Source organism: Mycteria americana, chromosome 3 (assembly GCF_035582795.1).
Source record: "Mycteria americana isolate JAX WOST 10 ecotype Jacksonville Zoo and Gardens chromosome 3, USCA_MyAme_1.0, whole genome shotgun sequence".
In the NCBI taxonomy this organism is placed as follows: Eukaryota; Metazoa; Chordata; class Aves; order Ciconiiformes; family Ciconiidae; genus Mycteria; species Mycteria americana.
This window is the reverse complement of record NC_134367.1, coordinates 77,979,605-78,002,551: the sequence shown is the minus strand read 5'-3', so window position 1 is coordinate 78,002,551 and position 22,947 is coordinate 77,979,605. Positions and strand designations below refer to the sequence as shown.

General features: G+C 34.2%; 1 protein-coding gene across 10 annotated transcripts in view; it reads right to left on the bottom strand.

Annotated features, from left to right (window-relative positions):
• The window catches only part of QKI (QKI, KH domain containing RNA binding), a 162,589-nt gene that overhangs the window by 102,047 nt on the left and 37,595 nt on the right, over positions 1 to 22,947 (bottom strand). For all 10 annotated transcript variants that reach the window (XM_075499100.1, XM_075499103.1, XM_075499099.1 and 7 more), the window contains exon 2: positions 20,271 to 20,413. In XM_075499100.1, coding sequence (XP_075355215.1) covers positions 20,271 to 20,413 — 143 coding nt within the window. The remainder of the gene's footprint in view (positions 1 to 20,270; positions 20,414 to 22,947) is intronic.

Genomic DNA, 22,947 nt, shown 5'->3' with positions numbered 1-22,947 from the left:
TGTTAAATGTGAGTACTCTTTGTGGGCAAGATAAACATTACTCCTAAGTATTAATAAATTTCTTAAAGTTACCATTAAATTCGAGTACTTATTTTCATGCATGGTTTTGATGAAGAAAAGCAGTTAATGCACTTAATTGAACCATATTTATATGCAAACTTAAATTGGAATACTACCGTATAAGATAAAAAAACGGCACTATGCTGACAAAACATGTCATAAATACTCAGAAGATGAGGCTCTGAACCCAACAAAAGCTTTCGCTGACCCACCAAAATTAGCACATTTGGGGTTGGTTTTTTAATTGTTTTCTTTTTAAAGGAACATTGTTTTATGACACTAGTAATACAGTTATTTTTCCATAAAATATTTCTGCATTTAATAGCTTGAATTGCTTTAAGCTGAGTTTTAGGTAATTATAAAAAACCTCAGATATACAGCCAATTAGATTTTTTGAAAGCCTGTGACTTGAAACAAGAATAAAACCACTTGAGGTACTGGAAAACAAAATATAGCATATTAAAACTTAAGAAGGTAAGACTGTATACCTTCAGTTAGGTAGCCTAGTGTTTAATAAAGAAAACAAAACTTGTAGCATAACATTATAGATAGGTAGCTTTGAGATTACTTTCTCAGAAATTTAATCTGAAAAATTTTATAAGAGAATAGAAATAACTTAAACAGGCAATTTACCCTACCTAACATTGAATATGCTTTCTAGCAGTAACGTTTTCCAATATTTATTCAATTCATGTATCATGACCAAATACTCATTTTCACAATGGCAACTTTGTCACAACATTGGCTTTGGTTTTTTGTTTTTTTTTTGGCTTTTTATTTGTTTGTTTTTTTCCCCTACAAGAGCAGCTGTAGTGATGTATATTTGATATATATACACTCACACACAAACACACACATACACATACTTTTAAGAGAACTAATATGTACACCTAAATTATTTTTTTTTCTTTACTCAAAATGGCCATGAATAAATTTGCCACCAACAGTAAGATAACAGGAACTGATTCAAGACATAGCCTTTCAGTTCACATTTACAGTCCCCCCATTTTTTCAGTCAAAATATTTTCTTGAAATACTTCAAACTATTGCCACTATCTCATCCAGTACAGAAGATGATACCCTAGATTTTTTGATTAACTGAAAACAATGCATGGAAAGTTTACATATATAGCCACTTGTACACATTTAAGAAATCAAGTGGGAAAAGTATAATGTTTCAGGAATAAAATAATTTTGAAAGTGCGAAATCTTTCATTAATGAAATTAGCATGTATTTTGAGGATTAAATATTCTCCAGTGGAATTTGGCAAGTGTTTTGCATAGTTAAGAAAAACAGACTACCTGATGAGATTTTACAGGGAGAGGAGGCTGACAAAGCAGATGGTATTATCCTTGTCAATAGAGTGAACACAGACAATAGTAACCACATATAGAAGTTAATTTTTACATACAAACTAGCTTTAGGTAGTTGTGAAGACTGCTAGTGACAACAGTGAAGTTGTTTCCTGAAGTCTCTTCCAAAAACACCTACTGGTAATAAAAGAGAGGCTGCAGACAACAATGCACGAGAAACATTCCCTCCATCCCTTAATACAGCATGTTTTTTAAGCGAAATAACCAAATGCCAAAGTACATATGTAGTGAATACCAGCATGACACGTATAATCTGCTTATGTCAAATATATCCACTTATATTTGCTGGGTGTATCTGACATACGCCATTCTAATACTATAATCAAAGCTAAACGAGAACTATTGAAGCATTTAAGCGATGAAGTTAAGTAGTAAATTAGAAATGCTGTGCTGTAAGAAACTTGTGCATATAAATTACCATGAAATAATCTCTTCATCACTTAAATAAAAAAATAAAACCATTATGGTGTTGAAGAACAAAATACAGAATATCAGGCCTCAGAAAGTTAGGATCTGTCATATTTGCAATTAGGTACTTTTGTGCTGGATAGAGAAAACCAAAACCTCCAGCACACCATTTGAAATACCTTTGAGATTACTTCAAGTGTGAGAAATTTAATCCCCGACGTTTAACAAAAGGGTCATTACAGCTAAAAATATTTAAAGTAGTTCAAATTCTCTAAAATTTGAGTTGTCACAAAGAAAACATCAACATCTTTATCCCTAGTGAAAAAAGGAGATAATTAAAAGATTTTTCTTTTTCTTAGTTTAGTAAACGGCCAAGCATCATTTTCAGTGCATACGTAATTCACTAAGACTGGTTCCATCTTTATTTAGCTCATTGTATACTTTTTAAACACAGATTATGGGCATTGGTTTTTTTTGGTTCCTAGTTCAGTTACCATAATCAGTTTTCAACATCAAAGCCAGAGAGTAACTCACCTTGTTACGGGCAAGAACTGATAATTATTGTGGGAGTAAGACAAGCTTAGTCTAGTTCAAAAGCTTCTGTAAGTAAAATATTTATTAATGCAAAAATAAAGGATATGAACATAATTGTAACATATCACTAAAACATACAGTATTTTTGCAGCAGGACAACAAAGTTAACATTCAGTGGTTTGAAGTCTGTGATACATTATACAAAAATAACAGCATCCAGAGGAATATGAAAATAACACATTAGTGCAGAGGTTTTGTGCACTACACGTCTCAGATGTTACAATGAAAAACACAGCTAGTAACAAAGAGTAAATGAGTTCTCTCCATAGAAATACCTACGCCTATTACTCTTTCCCAGATCTACATTTAACCTCTGTATTACATAACACAGTTATTGTAGCAGTGATTTTAGTAACATTTTAAATTCCTTTAAATTAGATTATTTTTTAGTTTTTTTAAGCATAACTTCTAAAGTCAATTGCAACAGTATAGATTCCATGGGATCTCCAGAAAGGAGAAAGAGCTCCAGAATTTTTTTCAAGCTCACCAGTGAGCACTATTTGGGACAGGGGAGAACACCTTAAATCTCAGTTCTAAGTACTGGGGTATTTATGTTGCATGGCATGCATGAGTCAGTCCTCCTCCATGCTGTTTAACCTCTAACTCACCTCATCTCGAAAGCTAGTAAAATGGCATCAGTACAATTCAGACCCTGAATAGTTAACATTATGTTCAGAATTAAAATCTCTTGAATGAACACATGCTGCAAGCCAGCTGGCTGACCAAAACTGAGCATAATATTTAGCATTTATTGGCCAGTTAGTAAGCAGACCTTGCCTACATAGACACTGCACACAGTCTTTTAATAAGAAATGTTGATACAGATTATCTATGTTTTCCAGTAAAGCTTTAATAATAAGACAGTAAAGAATCCATGATGAACAGTAACACATCATTCTCCCTGTAAGATTAAGAATTGCAGCTTTCCCTCTTGGACATCAGCAATACATGCTTTCATGATTTCAAGGATAGATTACCATACTAAACAGTCTGGTCTACTTTAAGAACTGCTAGTTTATTACTGTTTCATACTAGTGAAGTTCTCTGAGTAACATTAAAACAGGTGGTACAATAAATAAGAACTTTCAGGAATTTTTAATACTAAAAAAATCAAGATTTTTTTTGTAGTTAGATTTTTCTTTTTCACTTAAAAAAGTAATTCTATTAGTTACAAGAACCACAAATATTACGTTTTCCAAAGGGTAACCCTGAGCCCTACTCAACTATAAAGTTCTCTTTGCTAGCACCTATATTCTAGCAACATAACATTATTTAAAAAATTAATAACTGCTTCAAATTGTGTTCGGGAATATGTCAAAATAAACAGCACACCATGTAATTTCAGATAGAAAACTGAGGTTGTTTTAATTGGGTGATAAATTTTAATAAATATATTGCTTGCTACAATAAAAACTAAATTGTTTTTATGAAGCAGTACTGTACAGTTACAGCCCCAAGACAGCACAGAAACATTAAAGAACATAACCATCTTAAAATAAAAATATCAACTTATTCCATTTAAAGACACCACAATTCTGCAAGGTTAGTTTTATTGCTAGAGTTGACTTGCCAGTTACCAGATTATTTACATTTGTTTCTGACTGAGCAGAATATCGGCCACTGGTGATCATTCAAAAAGCTCAGAATCTTTTTCTGATCACTGCAGCTCTAAACTAGACAACCCAGATTATCTATGTGATGTCAATAAAATAGTTTTTACTCAGCAGACTGCACCCTAATGCTTAAAATGCTCCTTTAAAAAAAAAAAGCAAAAAAATAAAAATGCATTTAAAAGTATAGCTAGGATTTAGAATGAATTACTAAATCCTTTAAATCCGCATTATTCACCTCTAATAACCTCTGTGCTGAAGGTTTTGAGAGCTTGTTTAACTGGCAAACAGCTTTACAAACCTCATGTAAATACAATGGATCAGATCCATAAAAAAGGAAAAGAAAAAAAAAAAATCAGGCTAGCTTTCCAGGTCATTTTAATAGTGGTAATAGAGCTTGCTTTACTGAAGGAAAAAGAAATTCCAGAGCACACTTTTTTGGGGGAGGGGGAAGGGGAAGAAAGAAACACACTGAGGTATACAACATTTTTTCTCCAAATTCTTAACTTGCATTTTATAAGAGAACCTGAGTAAATTATCAAGTATTCAGATTAAATACTTAGTGCTTCATTCAGATATTAAATTTTTTAAATAAAATGTTATCATGATAGCTAGGAATTTATCTAAATAACACTTAATTTTTAGCACAGAAATTCTAATGTGCATGACAGAAGAACCTCAGCAGTAGCTAAACCTACTTAACTGAATGCATTACAAGTAGTCAGAGAAGCCAGTATACAGTTTCCTTTGTTATCTGTTTGAAGTAGGTATCTGTCAGAACTCATTAGCAAAATGCAGCCATAAGAATTCAGGGTGTAGTAATTCCTGTATATACAAAAATCAAAATCTTCAAAATATATTTCTCTTGTTATCTAGTGTACCAACATAATTTTCATCCACACATTCAACCACAAAATATAACACAGTCTTCCCAGAAAATCTATTTTCAGCTCCTGTGGGCAGAAGATTCCACCTGATTTTTTAAACACAGTGTGTACATGTGTTATCAAAGGTAGAAAAGACGAAAAAAAAAAATTTTTGTATGTTAACACAAAGATAGTATCTTTAATCTCAAGGGCAGTGCTTTGCCAGATTAGCTGCTAAAGAGCTAACATCATTTGTTCACAAATTCTTTGGCTAATTTGAAGGTCATTCTATGTAACACCATATGAAAAAAATTAAATATCCTAACCTACTAGATTTGAAACCTTACCACATCTAACCGATATTCAATTCCATTTTCTAAAAATTAACCCAAGACGTAAACATTTATGCCAAGACATTTACCATTTAGTTTAAAATCAAGTGATTACTAAGGAGTTTTACTTTCCTAGGATTGTATAAGGATTTTTTTTTTTTTTTCATTTTTCTGTAGCAAAATTATACCTCCATCATATAATTTTGGCATTAGATAATACAACCTTCAGATGGAAGCTAGAAAGCAATCCAAACAAACCAAAAGGAGGATCTACATTTTTTGTGAAAATGAATGATATGCTGAGCCATAAGGACCTTACATTATATTGTCAAAGAGACAAGAAACTTTAAAACACTGAAGAAGTTGCACTGCTTAAGTTGCTTTAAATAGAAGCAGCAGAAGTCATAAATGGACTACAAAGTTTGAGAAAATTAATTTAAGAATAACTCTTAAATTACTGACCTCTAACACAAAACTATAAAAGCTGTGTGCTTCTGTTTTTTACTGTACAGGATTAAACAATCACCTGGAAAAAAGCTAATATTATAAACAATCAGCACTTGCATTAGATAGGTAGAAGGAATAAAGGCAAGTTTATTAAATTAACTACAATTTTGCTGATATTTTTGTATAATGTATCATGCAAGTAATATTTGCATTGACCTAAAAAACTTACAGAATTCAAAACGGACATCCACAAAGGGCTGCTGTGCTACTTCAAAAGGTAACCAGCACTTCATAAATGGGATCATATACTAAATGCAAAAGAAGATTTTCAAATGACTATATAGCTCCACAGCCATAAATCTCTCTATACAGAGGTGTATAAAAAAGTAAATCTGACTAAACATAACACATCAAATTCCCCAAGCAAAGAAGCTCAAACCTCTCTAATCTCTTTTACTCAAGGCCTGAAAACCATATCTGGTGCATCATCATGCTACATACAGTCCACCTGAACTTTCACACACCTATTTCAGTACTCCCCGTAGAAAAGATCAACACATACAAAGACAGTAAATTAATGCAAGACCATCTCAAATTGATAGAAAACCACTTTGATAGTACTATCATAACAAGGAGAAGCTGCTCCTATCATAGGAAAAAAACAGCTCTTAACATTAGGACAAATGAGACTCATCTATCATTGTTGCAGTATTCTAAAAGCTGCCACTAAGCTCCTGGGCTGCACCTCCCTTCTACAAACACTCCAACAAACTCTAAGGAAGGGGACATACCAGCTCCTCCTAAGAGAAGGAGATCTGGAATTTCCTGATCTCTTCCCACCATGTGCAGCAGCATAATCTGACAAGAAGCCTGTCCACATTTAAGAACAAAAAAAAATGGCAAAGTCCTCTGCAATAAAGGCTTTTAGGCTGGAGTACAGTTTCACTCTCTCTAGCCCACAGCTTCTTTCAGGGAAAGGCTGGGCCCATTCCTTCTCACCTGTTAAACCCAGCGGAGGACTGTCTCTAGGGTGCCCTGCCAACACAGACACTTACTACAGACACAAAAGAGAGGACAGAAAGGCTTGTTCATTGCTAGTTTCCCTGTTGAGAAGCCATAAATGAGGTTTTGCTCTTCACTTCTCTTTGGGTCAACTGACAGCTGTAAGCCAGGAGAAACAATCAAGTTTGGGTTCAAGAACTAAACAAGTTCTTGAGAAGAAACTGTAGAAACCTCAATCAAGAAGCAGCAGGAAACAATATCAAGCAGGATTAATCTTCCAACTAAGATGCTGGACTCATTTCAAGCTTACATTCTAACAGCCTTTACTACATGTAAAAGAATTAGATGTTAGTTATAAGTTACATATCAAATAAGAGGCTTTTAAGCAACTAAACACTCATTTTTCCAAACATTAACTTTCATTTTGAAAATGTATCAAATATAAAATCATGTTTAAATCATGATACTTTTCTACATGTCTAATAAAGGGAAGGATTAATATATATAAAGTTTATACCATTCAAGAGAATTCATGCTTTCACCTATTACAAAAATAAGCATTTTTTTTTCTAAATTAAGTCTTAAACAGCAAGATATTTAACCAAGTATCAAAATGTTTCCAAAGAGTCCCATTAAGGAGTGAGAAAACATCAAAAGATCATTACTGTGAAATCACCTAACAAACTGCTTGAATCAAAATTAAGTAAGTTAATTTTTAAAGTAACTTTCTTTGGACAGCAAATGAAGTATTAATTTCCTTTTGCACTGAACAAGCCATGGAAAACAGCAAAGTTTTAGACTGGTTTTATAAAACTATTTATATAAAATTAAGGATTTTATGTTACTAATAAAAGCACTCTTTCAAAGTTTGTCCTTCCAAACTCTTTAACCTTCTCTGTCATTATGGCTGACTGATAAGCCACCAGCTGTTTTTTTTCCTCCTCGTGCTACAATGCATTCTCTTCCTTTTTAAGGCTAGTATACCCAAGCAACAAACAGCAGGACTTAAGCCAGCTGCTAGAATGTCACAAACCTATATATTTAGCTCCCATCTCATTTATTGCCATCCCTCAGTGTCAACCATTTAATGTCCCTTTTGCTCCAGTCTACTGACATTCCTCACTGGGCTGACAACACTGCGGGCTGGATCAGCAGCCAGGAGGTACACGAACACACAACAACAAAGCACAGACCTTATCAGTTATCAGAGACAAAAGCCATGCCTTGTCAAACGTACTCAAGGTGAAAAACATTTTGGGTTTTGGTCGTCTGTGTGTCCCCCCCGCCCGCCCTCCCAATTTCTGATCTCATTTTCACGGTTTATAAATTGTGTAGGTTTTTATATAAATATTCACTAAAGATCTGAAGTTAAACAGCAGTTTGTCCTTTTAGCATTATTCTATCTTCACCTAATAGGACAGAAATCCTCCTGTTTGTACTATATTAATTTCCACTATTTGCTTCACTTCTGCTTTCGCAATGCTTTTCGTACATACTAATATAAACTGTGCATTAAAGTCACATTTGCTTTCCATTTAAGATTGTTTTAAACATTAACCCTTTTCCTGATGCCACAAGTATAAAGAAAATCTTAATAGGGTACTTTCAATTCCATTTCAAGTAACTATAAAATAATACCCCTCAAAATGAATTTTATGCTACATGTTCTGTTCGTGTAAAAACACTAATCTAATTACTGTCATATTTTGGAAATAATTGGATTTTAAATTGCTTAGAATTATCAACATAAATGAGAAAGCTGTAAAGATAGACAAATTAACAATTTCATGGTTTTAAAATAGGAATCTCTGTTATCGTTAGAGGCCCATTTGCAATGATTTAAAGGCCCACAGTACAGTTTGGTAGTTCCCTCCTTTAAGTGGTCATAAAAACCTTTAAACAGTAATTGAAAGATTGTTAACAGAAACTCTTTCAGGAAATCAGATCCCGTGAACAATCTAATAGTAGGCATGCTTAAGTGAGATAGTGAATAATCTGTTTCATCCTATTCACTAAGATGAGGTTTTCAGAACAGTGACAAGACATCAGTTTCAATAACACCGGGAGATGAGTAAAAATTGTTCAATTCCATGCTCTACTTGGGAATCGTGACACATTTATCTAGAGAATTAACAAGTTGTGCTGTGTGTAAATCGGTCTCCAAAACCTAATTGTAGGTTCCAGCAGTGCCCTCTAAGCCTCACAGTTTACATCATTAAACTCATATTCCAATAACAAAAGATCCTCAGGATATATAGTCCAACAACTAATTTCCATAATAATACCTTTTAATTACATGCGACTACATGTGACATTACCCAAGGCCCTTAAAGTTTGCAATTTTGCTGTAGACTACTTCCAGTTCTCAGTAATTAGAAGTGAGAAAGATATGTTTAAATTGGAGCATCATTGCAAAGGGTGATACTGTTGTTACAAATACTTTGCAGAAATGGAAATTCTTATGCTTATAGGACACCATTCCCTTTTTTAAAGTTATCAGAGAAACGCAGTCACTTTTCCTCCCCCAAAAACGAAGAGCTGACTGAGCAGAAACAGGCTTTGAGGTTATACTTAAGTTTATGCAAAGGAGAGGTGCTCAGTAACCACTTCATTTCATCTTATTAATTACTGGAACTTTAGACAAAGTTCTGCATCCGTTTCAGGCAATAGATTTTATGCTGAATTATTCAGTGTCTTATAATTCTAAATTCCAAAAATAAATTTATTAGTCACCTTGAAAGGTGGGAGGAAACACAGAAATTGCACACTCCCAAATCAGAAGACCTTAAAGCTGTATTACATAAATAGTAATGACTATTTTTCCTCCACAATAGCACTCTCCCTGACAAGCAAAGTTTAAAAAAAAAAGGAAAAAAAAAGAAAAAAAAAAAAAAAAGAGAAAAAAGTAAAGCACCACACCAAGCACCAGAGCAACTAAACCTATGATAAAGATGCATAATATTATTTTGTGGATAAAGGTAGGCATTACCAATGACAGCTGTGATTAACGTTTCCATATTCAACCAAGATATTTGGGGAAAAAAATGCATTTTATGAAATTTCTGAAGTGAGTAACAAATTAAGATATTTAACCTTCCTAAGCATAAACATGCTTTCCACTCATGTGACTGATTTTAATTACCTGATTTAGTTGACTAAATTGTAATTTATACACACCCAGTATTAGATAATTTTTGCTTTGCTCCTTTACTTTTACACACATTCCAGTATTGGTAACACAACTGCAATCTGATTCACAGAATTAAAGCTCTATAGTAGAAACAAACTCTGATTTATATGAATTCATGGGGGGGGGGGGGGGGGGGGGGGGAAATAAGAATTCTTACCTCGTTTGAGACAAATCAAATTCTGAAAAAAACTTATTTATATATTTAAATACATTGAAAAGGCTCAAAGTATTTCAACAATCAGAACTACAAAAACTCATGATTTAAACAGAGAATGATAATTTTTAGCCATAGGAGCTTTGTACATTGCAACCAATTTCCATGTACATAGTTTGCACTGCATCAGTTTCATTAGAAGTTGATTTACCAAACGAGGTCTAGCATTTCACGCCATGAAAATACTGAAACATGTCAGAGAAAGTAATTTTAAATTGTTTTATCAAAACAAAAGCAAAACAAAATCACCCTCCCAAAAGTTTAGAACAAAAAACAGTAGGGTTATATAATTGGTAATGTTTGTCATTCCACTACAGACTTCAAGTGACATGCTTCAAGCAAGCGTAAAAGAAAAGAGACTAGTAGCTTTCAATGTCTACTTGCTTTTGTCCAATTATTTCTTCTAAAAAAAAAAAATCATAAATAGGTTTCTCAACGTTGACCATATTTAAAGTGAAAAACTGAGCAATTCCATTCACCTTCTGAAAAGGCTGTTACAAAAGTGTTCAGTATACACGTACAGCTCCCAGAATCAGTAAGTTTGCAAAATTCAAGCCTAGAACTGCAGGAGAATAGGTCAGAAATGTAGAAGATATCTCAAATTATAGCCCTCTGAATATTTCCTTTAGTGCTTTAAGGTCTAATCCACCTTGTTTGTTTTAAATGACTTCCGCTAAAAGCTATTATATTACTAAACCTTAACTCTCTGCTCTATCTGTAAGAAGGTAATACATAAAAAGACAAATGAGGCAAAACCGAAAAGCACCTGAAACACCTTAAAAAGCCCAACTGTTCGAGAGCATTTAAGAGTACAAGCCTCATGACATATGCATTATAGAGTTATGTGCTTCAGCCAGCATCAAGCAGAACAGAGCAGCAGTATTACAGTGATAATAGCACCTTTCCATATCAAATCATATTGAATCTATTATCCTAAACATTTACAATTACAACACTACTAAAATAGTAGCATATCAACGATTACTACCTTCAGGCTTCATTTTTAACTAGCTTTTGCCTTTTACTCAGGAGTTTTTAAAGTAAGGAGAGAGTCATTACCACATTAACAGTTCTGTGATCACAACCACCACCACAGTCATTGCAACAAAAGAGGAAACTACCTCATATTTACCACAGGACAAAAGGCATAAGAAGAGTTATCATAAAGCTCTGAGATGCACTTCAGGTTCACAGGTCAATCTACCTGTCTGTAGTAACATATATCTCTATATCCTAAGTTACTTTCCAGCCCTATTTATGCTAGAAAGCTAGAGTTCCAGCTCTCTCTCTCGCGTTCAGCTTGCCCATCCGCTGACTCCCTGAAGAAACTGAAATCCTTCAGAAAGACTCACTTGCCCTTTTTAACAACTTTCCAAGTCTCAAGGACAACATTTGCACTTGTTGCAGAAAGAAGAAAAAAAAGATGCAAAATATTGTTTTGGCCAGCCTAACTTGAAAAAAATCTAAAGATATCAAAGCCTAAGAAATACTATTCTAGTGTTTGTGTTGAGTGACAGCAACTTTGCTTTACTTTTAATGCAAGTGACATTCACTTTAAAAACAACAGTAAACAAATACAGTCAAATGAGTTCAAACTATAAAATTCAAACAAGTCGGTTAAATGGTATGACCCAGATGTTTAATGTTAATTTGAATAATATATTCATTGTCATCAGTACTTAAAGATACATTAACAAGACAACAATTGGTCATTTCCACTAATCATTATAATAAATTTGGAACAGCAATACAGAGATATCTATTTCATGCAGCATTCACATTTTTAGACCACCTGTACTTTGCAGGAAAAAAATAATCTGAGAACTGCTGCATATTTAAGACAATTTTAAATCATAATTCAGTTGGTGATCCTCCTAGAGCAATCAGTCCCTGTATCACTGACAACAGGGCAAAGCCCTCCGTGTCCTTTGACACTACAGATCATAACATTTGTAACTAGAATGAACGTGAATTTTTAGGTCAGTATGTTCTGATTGTTTATAAACCACATCACTGAAAGATACTGATCAAGCTTATGTCAGTACTCTACAGAAACAGAAGCTTCTGAAAAAGTATTAACCAACCTAAGCAACTTAAAATTACGTGTTGGGTGGATGAATGTACACCATTAGGACAGGCACACGATCCTTGTCGGACAGGGGATACTATGCTATATAGTAAGAGACAACTAAAATGAGTGCAGGTAAGCTGTAAAAAGGAACTGGCTGCTCATCAACCAGCATTGTTTTACTTAAAATACTGAGCGCATATGAAAGAAAAACAATGCACACAGTTTCAAAGAAGTGCAGCAAATTTCAAAAGGAATCAGTGCCTTCACAGAATTCAACTATTTTACAATGCTCTTAATAAGAAAGAGAAAAGAAACATATAAAAGCTTAAAATTGTGAATTAATATTATGTGAAAGTAACTGAAATTAAACAACTGTGTCCAACTACTGTTCTTACTGGCTTTAAAAAATAGCAGAGACTAATTGAATAAATTGAGTAGATCCATACAACAATGTATGAATACCTATTAGCTACACAATCTCACAATCTCCTACACAGAGATATCTATTGATGTAGCATTTGTTTTATTTTAAATCCACCGTTCAAAACTAAGGCAGGTAAACTACAGTTCCTAAGCTATGAAACAAAACAGAGAAGAAAGGAAAGATCTAAACAGAAAGTTTACTCCACAAGCTGGTATTTGTGTACAATCTTCCTCACAACAAGAATCACAGAAAAAGACCAAGTGACCAACATTGATGACGTACAAATGCAGAAAAAAACAATCCTGTTCTTTTGAATGACGGATCAAATTCAAATCAGAAATGAATGCTATAAATGCAACATTACACTGAAGACTTTTCCTTGACAAGTGATATACGCTTTAAAATGTATTAATGAGTTAAGAACTTCAGAAAGAGCAGAACCTAAAAACAGCACACCTCTTCAAAAAACTAGTCCATGTTCTTGCTTAAAAGGTGACTTTTTTTTTAATTAATATGCACCCCCAAGGCTTGTGGGCAGACTTATTCTAGTAATAAACAACAGAGTTTTTAGTATTGAGGACATGTAAGCTGATTTTTACCTGAGTGTATGATTTAGGAGAGATACAAGGAAAATAATCAGGCTGATATTTTGACTGGTACTCAAAACTACTTTTAATAGCAATTCAAGATGGAGCCCAGTGCCTTCTTATCCTAGTGAAACACAGAGCAAGCACAATTAGTGAAGACTCGCATTTCACTGATCTACCTATACGAAGTTACAGAACTCATGCTGTCCTCTGACAAGAAAGCATTGAACTACTTTCGCAAGGACAACTCCGTAATAAAAGTCTGAGCATACAAACAGTAATACCTAAACTACAGAGCTACTAAAAAGGAAGAAATATCTAGTATGCCTGTCAAAAGCTTACTGACCACCAGATATGGAGGGGAAAAAAAAACAGAAGAAGAAAAAAAAAAAGAAAAGGAAGATAGCATGATATTATAATTCCCAGGTTAAGTTTCTGGGGAAAGTACAGCAGCTCAGTGTTATAGGTCTCCTTTGTCAACTAACTAGAGGGGAAAAAGTTTAAAAACCTCTTCATTCTCAAGAAAGGGGTTTTCTCTCTGTATTTCCTACCTCCTTAAAACACTGTACTTCTCAACTACAAACCCTATCCTTCAGGAGTCTACTTCAGCCCTCTGAAGAAAAGGGAAGATCTGTTCTTGACTCTGAATAACCGAGTACATCTACTAGGGATTCTGATGCCTGAACAGTAATTTGTAAATCCACGTATGTATTTTAAATACAGCTCTACCTTACTAAGTATGGTTTTAGCTCTTACTGATGTATTTCCATGTTTACTGCAGTCCCCAGTGCTAGTTAAAGTACACAGGATGTTAAATCACAAAAAACTACCCACAAGTTCAGCAGGTGTACCCCAGCATACCTGACCTATCCACAACAGCAAGCAAAAATGTCATGCTGAAGCACTTCCTCCTCTCTGTAGAAAACCCTTCTTTACTACGATAAACATTTAAAAGAACAGATTGAACAAAAAAACAATGAAAAACAAAACCAATATTCCACAGATCTCTCTGCCCCACAACTGACCTTTCATTATTTGTATTTGCACACAACTCTTCAGTACGTAGTCTTGCAAGAGCTACTACACAAAGTAAGTAGAAGTTCTGAGGGATAACAGTTCAGCAAAAGGAAGCACACACAAACTGACACAAGAGTTGTAGTACATGATCAACTGAAACACTACACCCAAATATTTTTGTAGTCCATGAACTAAATAAATTTATGCATATAAAGTGCAAGATTCTGAAACAAAAGAGGGTATTAAGAAGACAGCTCTGATCAAATAGATTGCCCATTGAAAGCCTAATTCTGCAGAGACAATTACAATCGAGAGATGAGCCATAATGAAAGGCACTGTGCGAGCAAAAACAAGCACGATAGATGTTGACTACTAGGTCTTAACTTGCTCTTCAAAAAGTTCAGCTGGACACATCCTTTGCAACCTCGAATTTTGTAATTCCCAAAGTTAACCATTTTTAGTAAGATTAATTTATTCTAACTAAAATTTTAGATACTTCATTCACAGAAAAACAACAGGCATCTACAAACTAACTGTTTAAACTAATTTTCTAGCCTACCATTCTCTTTCAGCACTTGGCTTCACCACACACACTCCTCTTCATCCATGGTGTACAGAAGGTGCCCAAATGTCTAGCACTAGCTGTTAATCTCAGATTAGTGGACTCCTACCCTTATAAATTGGACCTGTATAGTGACTAAACAAGAAAAATAAATCCACTACTTTCTACTAGAAGTATCATATACATGCTGGACATCACTAAAAGTGATGTCCTATGATGTTAATTTGAAGAAGTTATAATACAAGCACCACCATAACAAACTGGTATCCCAACAAATATGTTCAACTTGTGTATCAGTACCAGGTGCAACTCATTTCTTCTCCTAGATTTCCAAATTTACTGAAAAATATTAAGGGGAACACTGTCCCTAGCCAAAGCAAGTACTATTTACTTAGTCTTTACTTGTCTTACCTCCACCCTGCCTTCCTATTTTTTTATTTACACACACAAACACCAGAGTATCTGCAAATAGTTCAAGAGCAAAATTTGAAAGTAAGAATGAAATGGGAATATGAATATTAACAGATAAATGATAAATAACCTAACTTAATTGCACTCAATGCTTGACGTTTAAATGAGGAATAACTAACTCTCACAAGGATGAGCTATGGACCAAGTTCATTGGTACTGCTGAACTGATGCTGAGCCTACAAGATTACCACCAGAGACTAAAGGATAGGGTTTTTATCTCCAATGTATTCTAGACTGTCTACCATCCTTTTTCCTCAGAAGACAAACACGCTCTGGAAATTTGACAGGCTTATTTCTGAATAAAATTATGACAACGTATGCCATCTTTCAGCGAGGTGCTACCAAAAAAAAGTAAGCTATTGAGTGTGAACCAGGGCTCAAAAGAAACTTGTCTTTCAAAAGGGGCATCAGATGGTCAGTAATAGAAAGATACCCAATAAAGCTTAGTCAGAAAGTGTAAAAAAGCTTCATACAAATATTAAGACATGTCTCCATTTTATAAGCAACTAAACAAAGGGGACCTTTCTCAATGAATCCATTTCCTTACCATTTGCAATGAGAGTGCATAAAGCCTCTCATAAACATATATAAGTTCAAACTCAAAATTAACTTTTTTGCTCCCACTACTACTACTGGAATGCTTTTCCCAATATCTCATTCAGACTGGAAATTAGCAATCAAACTATTTTAGTTCTTTCATGTACATTTGTACTTTTATCAGTAGTTGACCTTTTGCCAAATCTTTCTTCAGCCCTGCTGGTACCCTGTAGCCCAAGTTTATTTACATAGACCAGTTATATTCTCTCTTTCCTTCCTATTGCAAGGGTAAACAAGGCCAGCTTTTAGCCTCCTTCCCTGTTTACCACTAGGGAATGAAGAGCTTAAGAATCAGAACAATAAATAAAGAGGATGTTATCATTTTCCTAATCCATATTAGGGATGCTATTAAACTCTGATATTACCAAATTGAAAAAGGATTTAAACGTTTTGTCAGTAAGTTCCCCACAGTAAAATGAATCCCTGTGTTCATCGTTCTGTTGTACTAATTAAACAGTTTTAACTAAAATGGTCAGAAAGTACGCACAAGCTGTTTATCACTGCTGGCCTTTGAGCTTCAGTATACTCAAAGGACATGCTACTTCAGATGCGATAATTACTGAGTTCTTACATTTTTACTGAAGAGGCACAGAAGAGTTCCAACAGAGAATTTCACATTAATCAGAGCTAACAGGGTACTTATTAATAATAAAGCCATGATTATAATAGAAAGACATTTATTCAGTCCAACATTTGTAGGTACTAATTCCAAAAACTGTTTAAATTGATATCAGACAGAAAGTTTAGTCTCAGCTCTTTAGGGAAATTCAAGAAACTTAATCATTTATCTGAAGCGTAAGAAATGCTAAAGACTATTAACTATTCACCCACAAACAATAGCATATCCTCCATTCTTCTGCTTCCTCAGAGCTCCATAATTTTCCTGACATCTTTTCTTCTTACTTTTTAAAACTCTGTTTGAAGATATTTTGCCATGAATTGGAAATGCTGTCAAACTGTAACTCCAAAGACTTAAATGGGTGTACAAAGACTTAACTGTAGAGAGAACACATTTTTAACTGAAGGGCAAATTATGGACAACTAATGGAATTTAATCTTCTGAGTGCCTTCTGCACATTTCTCTCTCAAGTTGCAGGAGCACATACATGGTTCAGAAAAGCTAAGTAGCTCAATTCTCAGTTTTGAGACTCAAATTTCTATAAAGATCTAACACCTTCCAAGGTTACTAGAAGAAAATAAAATAATATATACAAATATACACAAATGCATTACTGTTGCTTTCAATGGAAAAACAATGAGCCAGAAAGTAGACCTCCCCCACAGTTATGCAATTTATCAGATTGTGATTACATCATGGAAAAATGCTCCTTATTAATACGACATACAAAAGAAAATTAGTTATTCTTTAGCAAGATTTTTGCATATCTTCCACTTACTAGTACAGAAGTAGAAATGCAGACACTACACAGTCGGCATTTAAAAACTACAGGCTGTTTCAGACAATCGATTTTTTTGGAAAGTTGAACCTTGCATCAACTATGGAATTAGAATAAAAATACTTAATAAGCACTCATATAAAAACCTAAACTATTAAGAGACTAGAGGGGATTTTATATATTTATTTCAGCTTTGTAATTCAATTTTACATATTCTTTCCTCTGTGTAGGTACTCAAAGGACAGTCAAACAGTAATATCGAAGTGATGTAGGCCATGAAAATTTACTGTTTCATCTTTTACACATATGTATGTTTATACATACATATATAAAACATACGTTTGCTTAAACTTATGGCAGACCATTATTTTTATGCCTCACAATTAATTTAGGATTCTGTGCACAAAATGGCACTATAGTACTATTCAATATTCACTACAATCAACTAATCTATATGCTTAAAATTTTAAGTCAAAAATATTTACCAGAATAAAAGTTTATTAGAACATCATAAAAGTTTGGTGTGTTTTTTTTTTTTTTTATTTCTGGTATTAAAAATATTACTAAATCTACATCAGAAAACAGTTTCTGGTCACTGAATAATCTTTAAGTTTATCCATCTTTACGTCTTTGCAAGGTATACAAGATTGTCAGTTGGAAGAGAACGACGGCAACAGAAAGAATTAACTGGATTTGCCTGACAAACTCACTCTGATAGTCTGCACAGCATATCTTCCCTGTATCTGATAACAATTAACTCAATTGCTAGATATGAGCAAGAAGTTTCACATAACACTGTGTGATTACAATGAAATTATCTTTACAGGTAAAATTAATCTTTACAAGTGAATTTTACAGGGTTTTTTTAAAGACAAGTTGGAACCACTGTACTCCAGACCTTCTGAACGCTGTACTAGCCTGAATGCAAAGCAGGTTATTTAATTTATAAATTGCAGAAAGATCTTAGAAAGGGCCTACATACAAACCCACAGCTTTTTTTGTAGGTACTGGTATATTCTAGTTGCTTAATCAATCATTGAGGCTGTGCAGGTCCCATTCTGAGTAGCTAGGAACAAACACAGACAACACGTAGACAGGCAGGAGCACATAGAGAACACTGAGCTTGGCTCCCCAATGAAGCTTGAACTGCCAAGTACCACCACAGTGGTAGAAGCTGTACGTTTTCTAGCAAACATTTCACATGATCTCACAAGAGCCAACTAGCTTTTTATTTCAGGTCATATGTATACAAATTGCAAGTCTCTCCATCTCCTGAATTTGTAAGAGTTTAAAATAAATTAGTGACCACTTCAAGGGCATTCTTTTGAAGGCACACAAAGAGCTAGCAGCAGCCAGAGAAATCGTACACCCAAAGTTATACAAGTGCTTTGACAGTAACTGGAGACAGACTCTTTCCTGCTTATTTACACTATATTTGATAATTAACTGTCAGTGAAGAGTTAAGCTACTATACCCTTGATTTCTAGAAGAAAAGCTTAATAATAATTATAGGAAATCCAACCCCTTTTTCCTATCTCATGATCCTGGTACAGCAACCATCAAGTTCTGTAAAAACTACAAACGATAACTAAGGCAACTTAGTGGCATCTTTGCAAAGGATGCATTGTCAAGTTATAAAACCAAGATGTCAACAACTAAGCTATGTTTTAAAAAGCCAATAAGCAATAAAACTCTAAGTTATATACAGATATCTAAGTACAGAGCTACTTACATCACTTCATGGAACAATTGCAGAGTACAGTTCCTCTCAAAAATCTGTAATTCCAAGGCGTTTCAAAAGAATCACTGGTTTTGGTGTGGGGATATGTATGCATTTACATACGTGTACATATATGTATATAGATATGCATATGCATATATTTAATTTGGAAGAAAAATGGAAGGGAAGGGGAGAGAGATGTCCTTACTGCCAACGCAAATTCTTTGAACACTTTTCCCAGCACAGGTATTTTAATCCAAAAGCAACAAAACAACTTTGTGAAAACTGAAAAGGGAGAAGATACATTTGTCTACATATTATGTTCTGAATAATGACTTGCACTTAATTTTTCTTAATGGAGGATGGCACAATGAGGTTTTATTTAGAGGCCTGTATGTTCTAAGCAGCATTAAAATAATAAAACTCAATTTGGAGAGCTTAAGCTAATTAATGATATAAAGAAAAGCCACAGAAATACACAAGTGGTACTTCCGTTTTTTGCTGTTCTCTAACTTTCTTCCATTTATACCACTGCAACATGCAAATGCATAACTTGGACCCTGCACTTCTCCACTGCAACAGGACCTCTAAATTCTATTAGGGAGGAATAACACAATTTCTTATTTTGTCAGCGATCAATGAAAATGGTTGGGGTGTATTTTGACAGGATTATTTTTCCCCGAGTTGTTTTAAGAAACCATTCAGACCACAGGAGTTCTAAATAGTTCTTCTAGCTAAATAAAACCATTCTCCTTCAAAAAGGTAGGCGTACAATAAAACAGAACACCCAATGGAGAACGTAACATTGGCATGCAAGCAAGGAGCTTTGCTTAAGGGGGGGAAAAAAAACCCAAAACCCTACCCCAAGATAAAGACACTTCTATATGCAACAGAACTGGTTACACAGGTATGGGACAAACAGTAATTAGGATTAAGTACAGTCTCCAAAAGGTCTCTAAAGGGTCTCTAAGGATTCTCCAACTGACTTTGAGAGACATACTAAGAGGAAGAAACACTGTCCCTAGAACTACTTCCCTGATAAAACTCACTATACAGTGTCTCAGGACTGAGAGTACTGAATGAACAGGATAATTCCGATCTTAGATCTATGGCTTTATATTCCATACTAGTATGGTATTCAACAAAACCTTCTTCCACTCACACTCACTACAAATCAAGCCACCAAGTGAAACATACACTGCTTCCCTAAGAAGCATCTTGTCGAAAGCAATTCAGTGTGATCCAAGGGTAGCATCACATGAAATTTACATTTAAAGAGGACCACAAGGATCAAAAAATAATTTAGGGACTAAAAAGATATACTTACATCTGGATATTCTTTTACAGGCACATATAGTTTCTCTTGTAACTGTACAATAGGTCCCACAGCATCTGGTAATTCTGCACTTCTCTTCTCCGTACTACCATTTAATGTGTCGTTATACATGTCTTTCCGTACTCTGCTAATTTCTGTGGGGGGAAAAACGTATATTAAGTATTAAATACAGTAACAGATTATAATCTAGCATGACAGACTTCTCTTTCTAATCTTTCCCATATCTTAATGCAATTTTCTTCCTCTCTTCATGAGTACCATGATAACTTGAAAGAAAAATCTACTCTGGTTTTGTTTAGTTTATAGTGTTTTGTTGGTTTTTGGGGGGTTTTGGGGGTTTTTTGTTTTGTTGTTTGTTTTTTTTTTTTTTTTTAATTGCAGCACCCATCTTAAATGTTTTCTTCATGACTGTAAATTTGCTGCCTACTCATCCTATTTAAGAAATTCAGCTATTGAAGTAAAAATTATATGCAGCTCCTCAGAACACTAACGATATTGTTCACATCATTTAAAAGGTGTATAAAAACAGTTATTTTACATATTTTTTATAATAAAGCATCCAGAAAGCAAAAAAATTAGAAATCTGTACCTAATATAAAAAAAAAATACAAAAATGCATCTATACAGTACTATTTGCTAGCTATGAGATTAACTATAGCATTTGGAAATGAAATGGTGTATCTTTCAGCAGTGAGAAATCTGACAACTCAAGGGTGCAGTTACTTGAGCACATGGTGTGACAACAAACTTCTAAATATTGTTCTACTGACTACCCCCAGTGAGACAATTAAAAAAAAAAAAAAAAAAAAAAGACGACTAGTATGGTATCACAGACCCAGGCAACCTCTACACACACCCAGAAATCCTACTACTTCATTGCAAAGTAATGAGAAACTCCTGAACAGCACTAGGGAATGTCACAAGTGGACTTTTAAGTACTGTTTCTACCAATTACACTTGTATTACCCACACTTTGAGGTATTTACTTGCAAGATGTAGTTGAGTAGTTACAAACAAGATAGTTAAAAAATGGATAATTGGATTCAAATCCAGGTTAGTTTCACTAAACTGTAACAGTCTGAGAATGGACACAAAGCTTTCTCTTATTTAACCAAAAAAAGTATTTAACAAGAGCTTGTATTTAATTTCTAGAACTGTTAAACTGGTATTTAAATTGCTGCTGTAAGAATAAAACCCCCCACACTTCATAACTTACAGAATCCCAACTAGTATAAAATTTTCTCAATGAGTTTATTCCAGTATCACTAAAAAATTACTTTAAAAGAATGTATTAACCAAGTTCCAAGTGGAAAACTAACATTTAAACAGGCATTGTTCCCAAAACAGTAAACCTTATGATAGTGTGGGCTGTAAAGCAAAAACAAATATCAAGAATTCCAGTCTTTTACTTAGAATTGTTACAACTGCTTTCAAAATCTTCAGAATTAAAATGAAACTGAAAACAGAAATTTTATGTTTTCATCTGACCACAGGAAGCCACAGAAACGAGAAGTCACTTGAAACTCTAGCAGCAGACAAGAGATTAATAAAATCTGTGTTTCATAATCAATTTCTTCTCTGGCAAATGATTTATAGCTGAGATTTCACCACTTGAAAAGCTAGGGGGGGAAGGGAGAGCATCAGAAATGACGAATCTCTGAAACGCAGCAGACCTAATTTTCAACCGAGATAGTCTGAATTAATTCTAACAAACTTACTCTGCATATTCAAGAGCAAGTTGTTTCTCCACTGGAAACTGACACACTCAATCATGTATACTATATAATGATTTGGTGGTTAACACCTGTTTAGAATGGAGAACACAAATTTCGTCATCATATAATCATAGCTCAAGGAAAAAATCCACAGCTGCTTCTACACTGACAATTTTGGCAACAGGCACAAAATCCTCAGAACTACAAGCAGTATTTATACTGGCTTCACTATATAAAGAAATTCTTTAGCACATCTCTTTGAACAAATATTATTATCTTTTGGCAGACTTTGTTTCCTTTTCATTCTCTTCAGATTTTCCATTAACTTACACTACACTGGAACAAGCTAGGCAATCTGCCGAAGTACTGAAGCATAAGTAGCAACACGGTCATTTTTATTTATATTTGGCAGCTACAGAGTAGTTGCACTGAAAATTTCATTTTAAATTGTATCTTTTATGTAGAATATAATCACTAACATTAGATAGCCTAGATTTCACAGGACAGAAAGAACACTTATTTTAATCCTTCCCTTGCAAATACTCATACGTCACATTCGTGACACCATAGAGCCAAACATTCAGAACACTCATAGATAGTATGATAAACTGACTTGAGGACTACCACTGAATTCTGGGTTGTGTGAAACCTAAGCCATCTATCACGCCTCAAATATTATACAGAATGAAGATACCTACAAACTCAGAATTTTCTACTCCACTACAGGACCAGACACCTGAAATTTAGTTTTCTTTGCATATGCAGGTTTTTATCTCCTCTCTCTACATTCAAGCCATTGGCAACACTGACAAACCTCAGGACAGCAATAGTCAGCTACATAACTCATTATCATCGGCTCCTCAAATGCTACTGTTTCTTCTGCTTCTTGTCATTTTATCTTCTCTCTTGCCTTAGATACTTTCCCTAAGACCTCAGAAGAAACATTCAGAAGC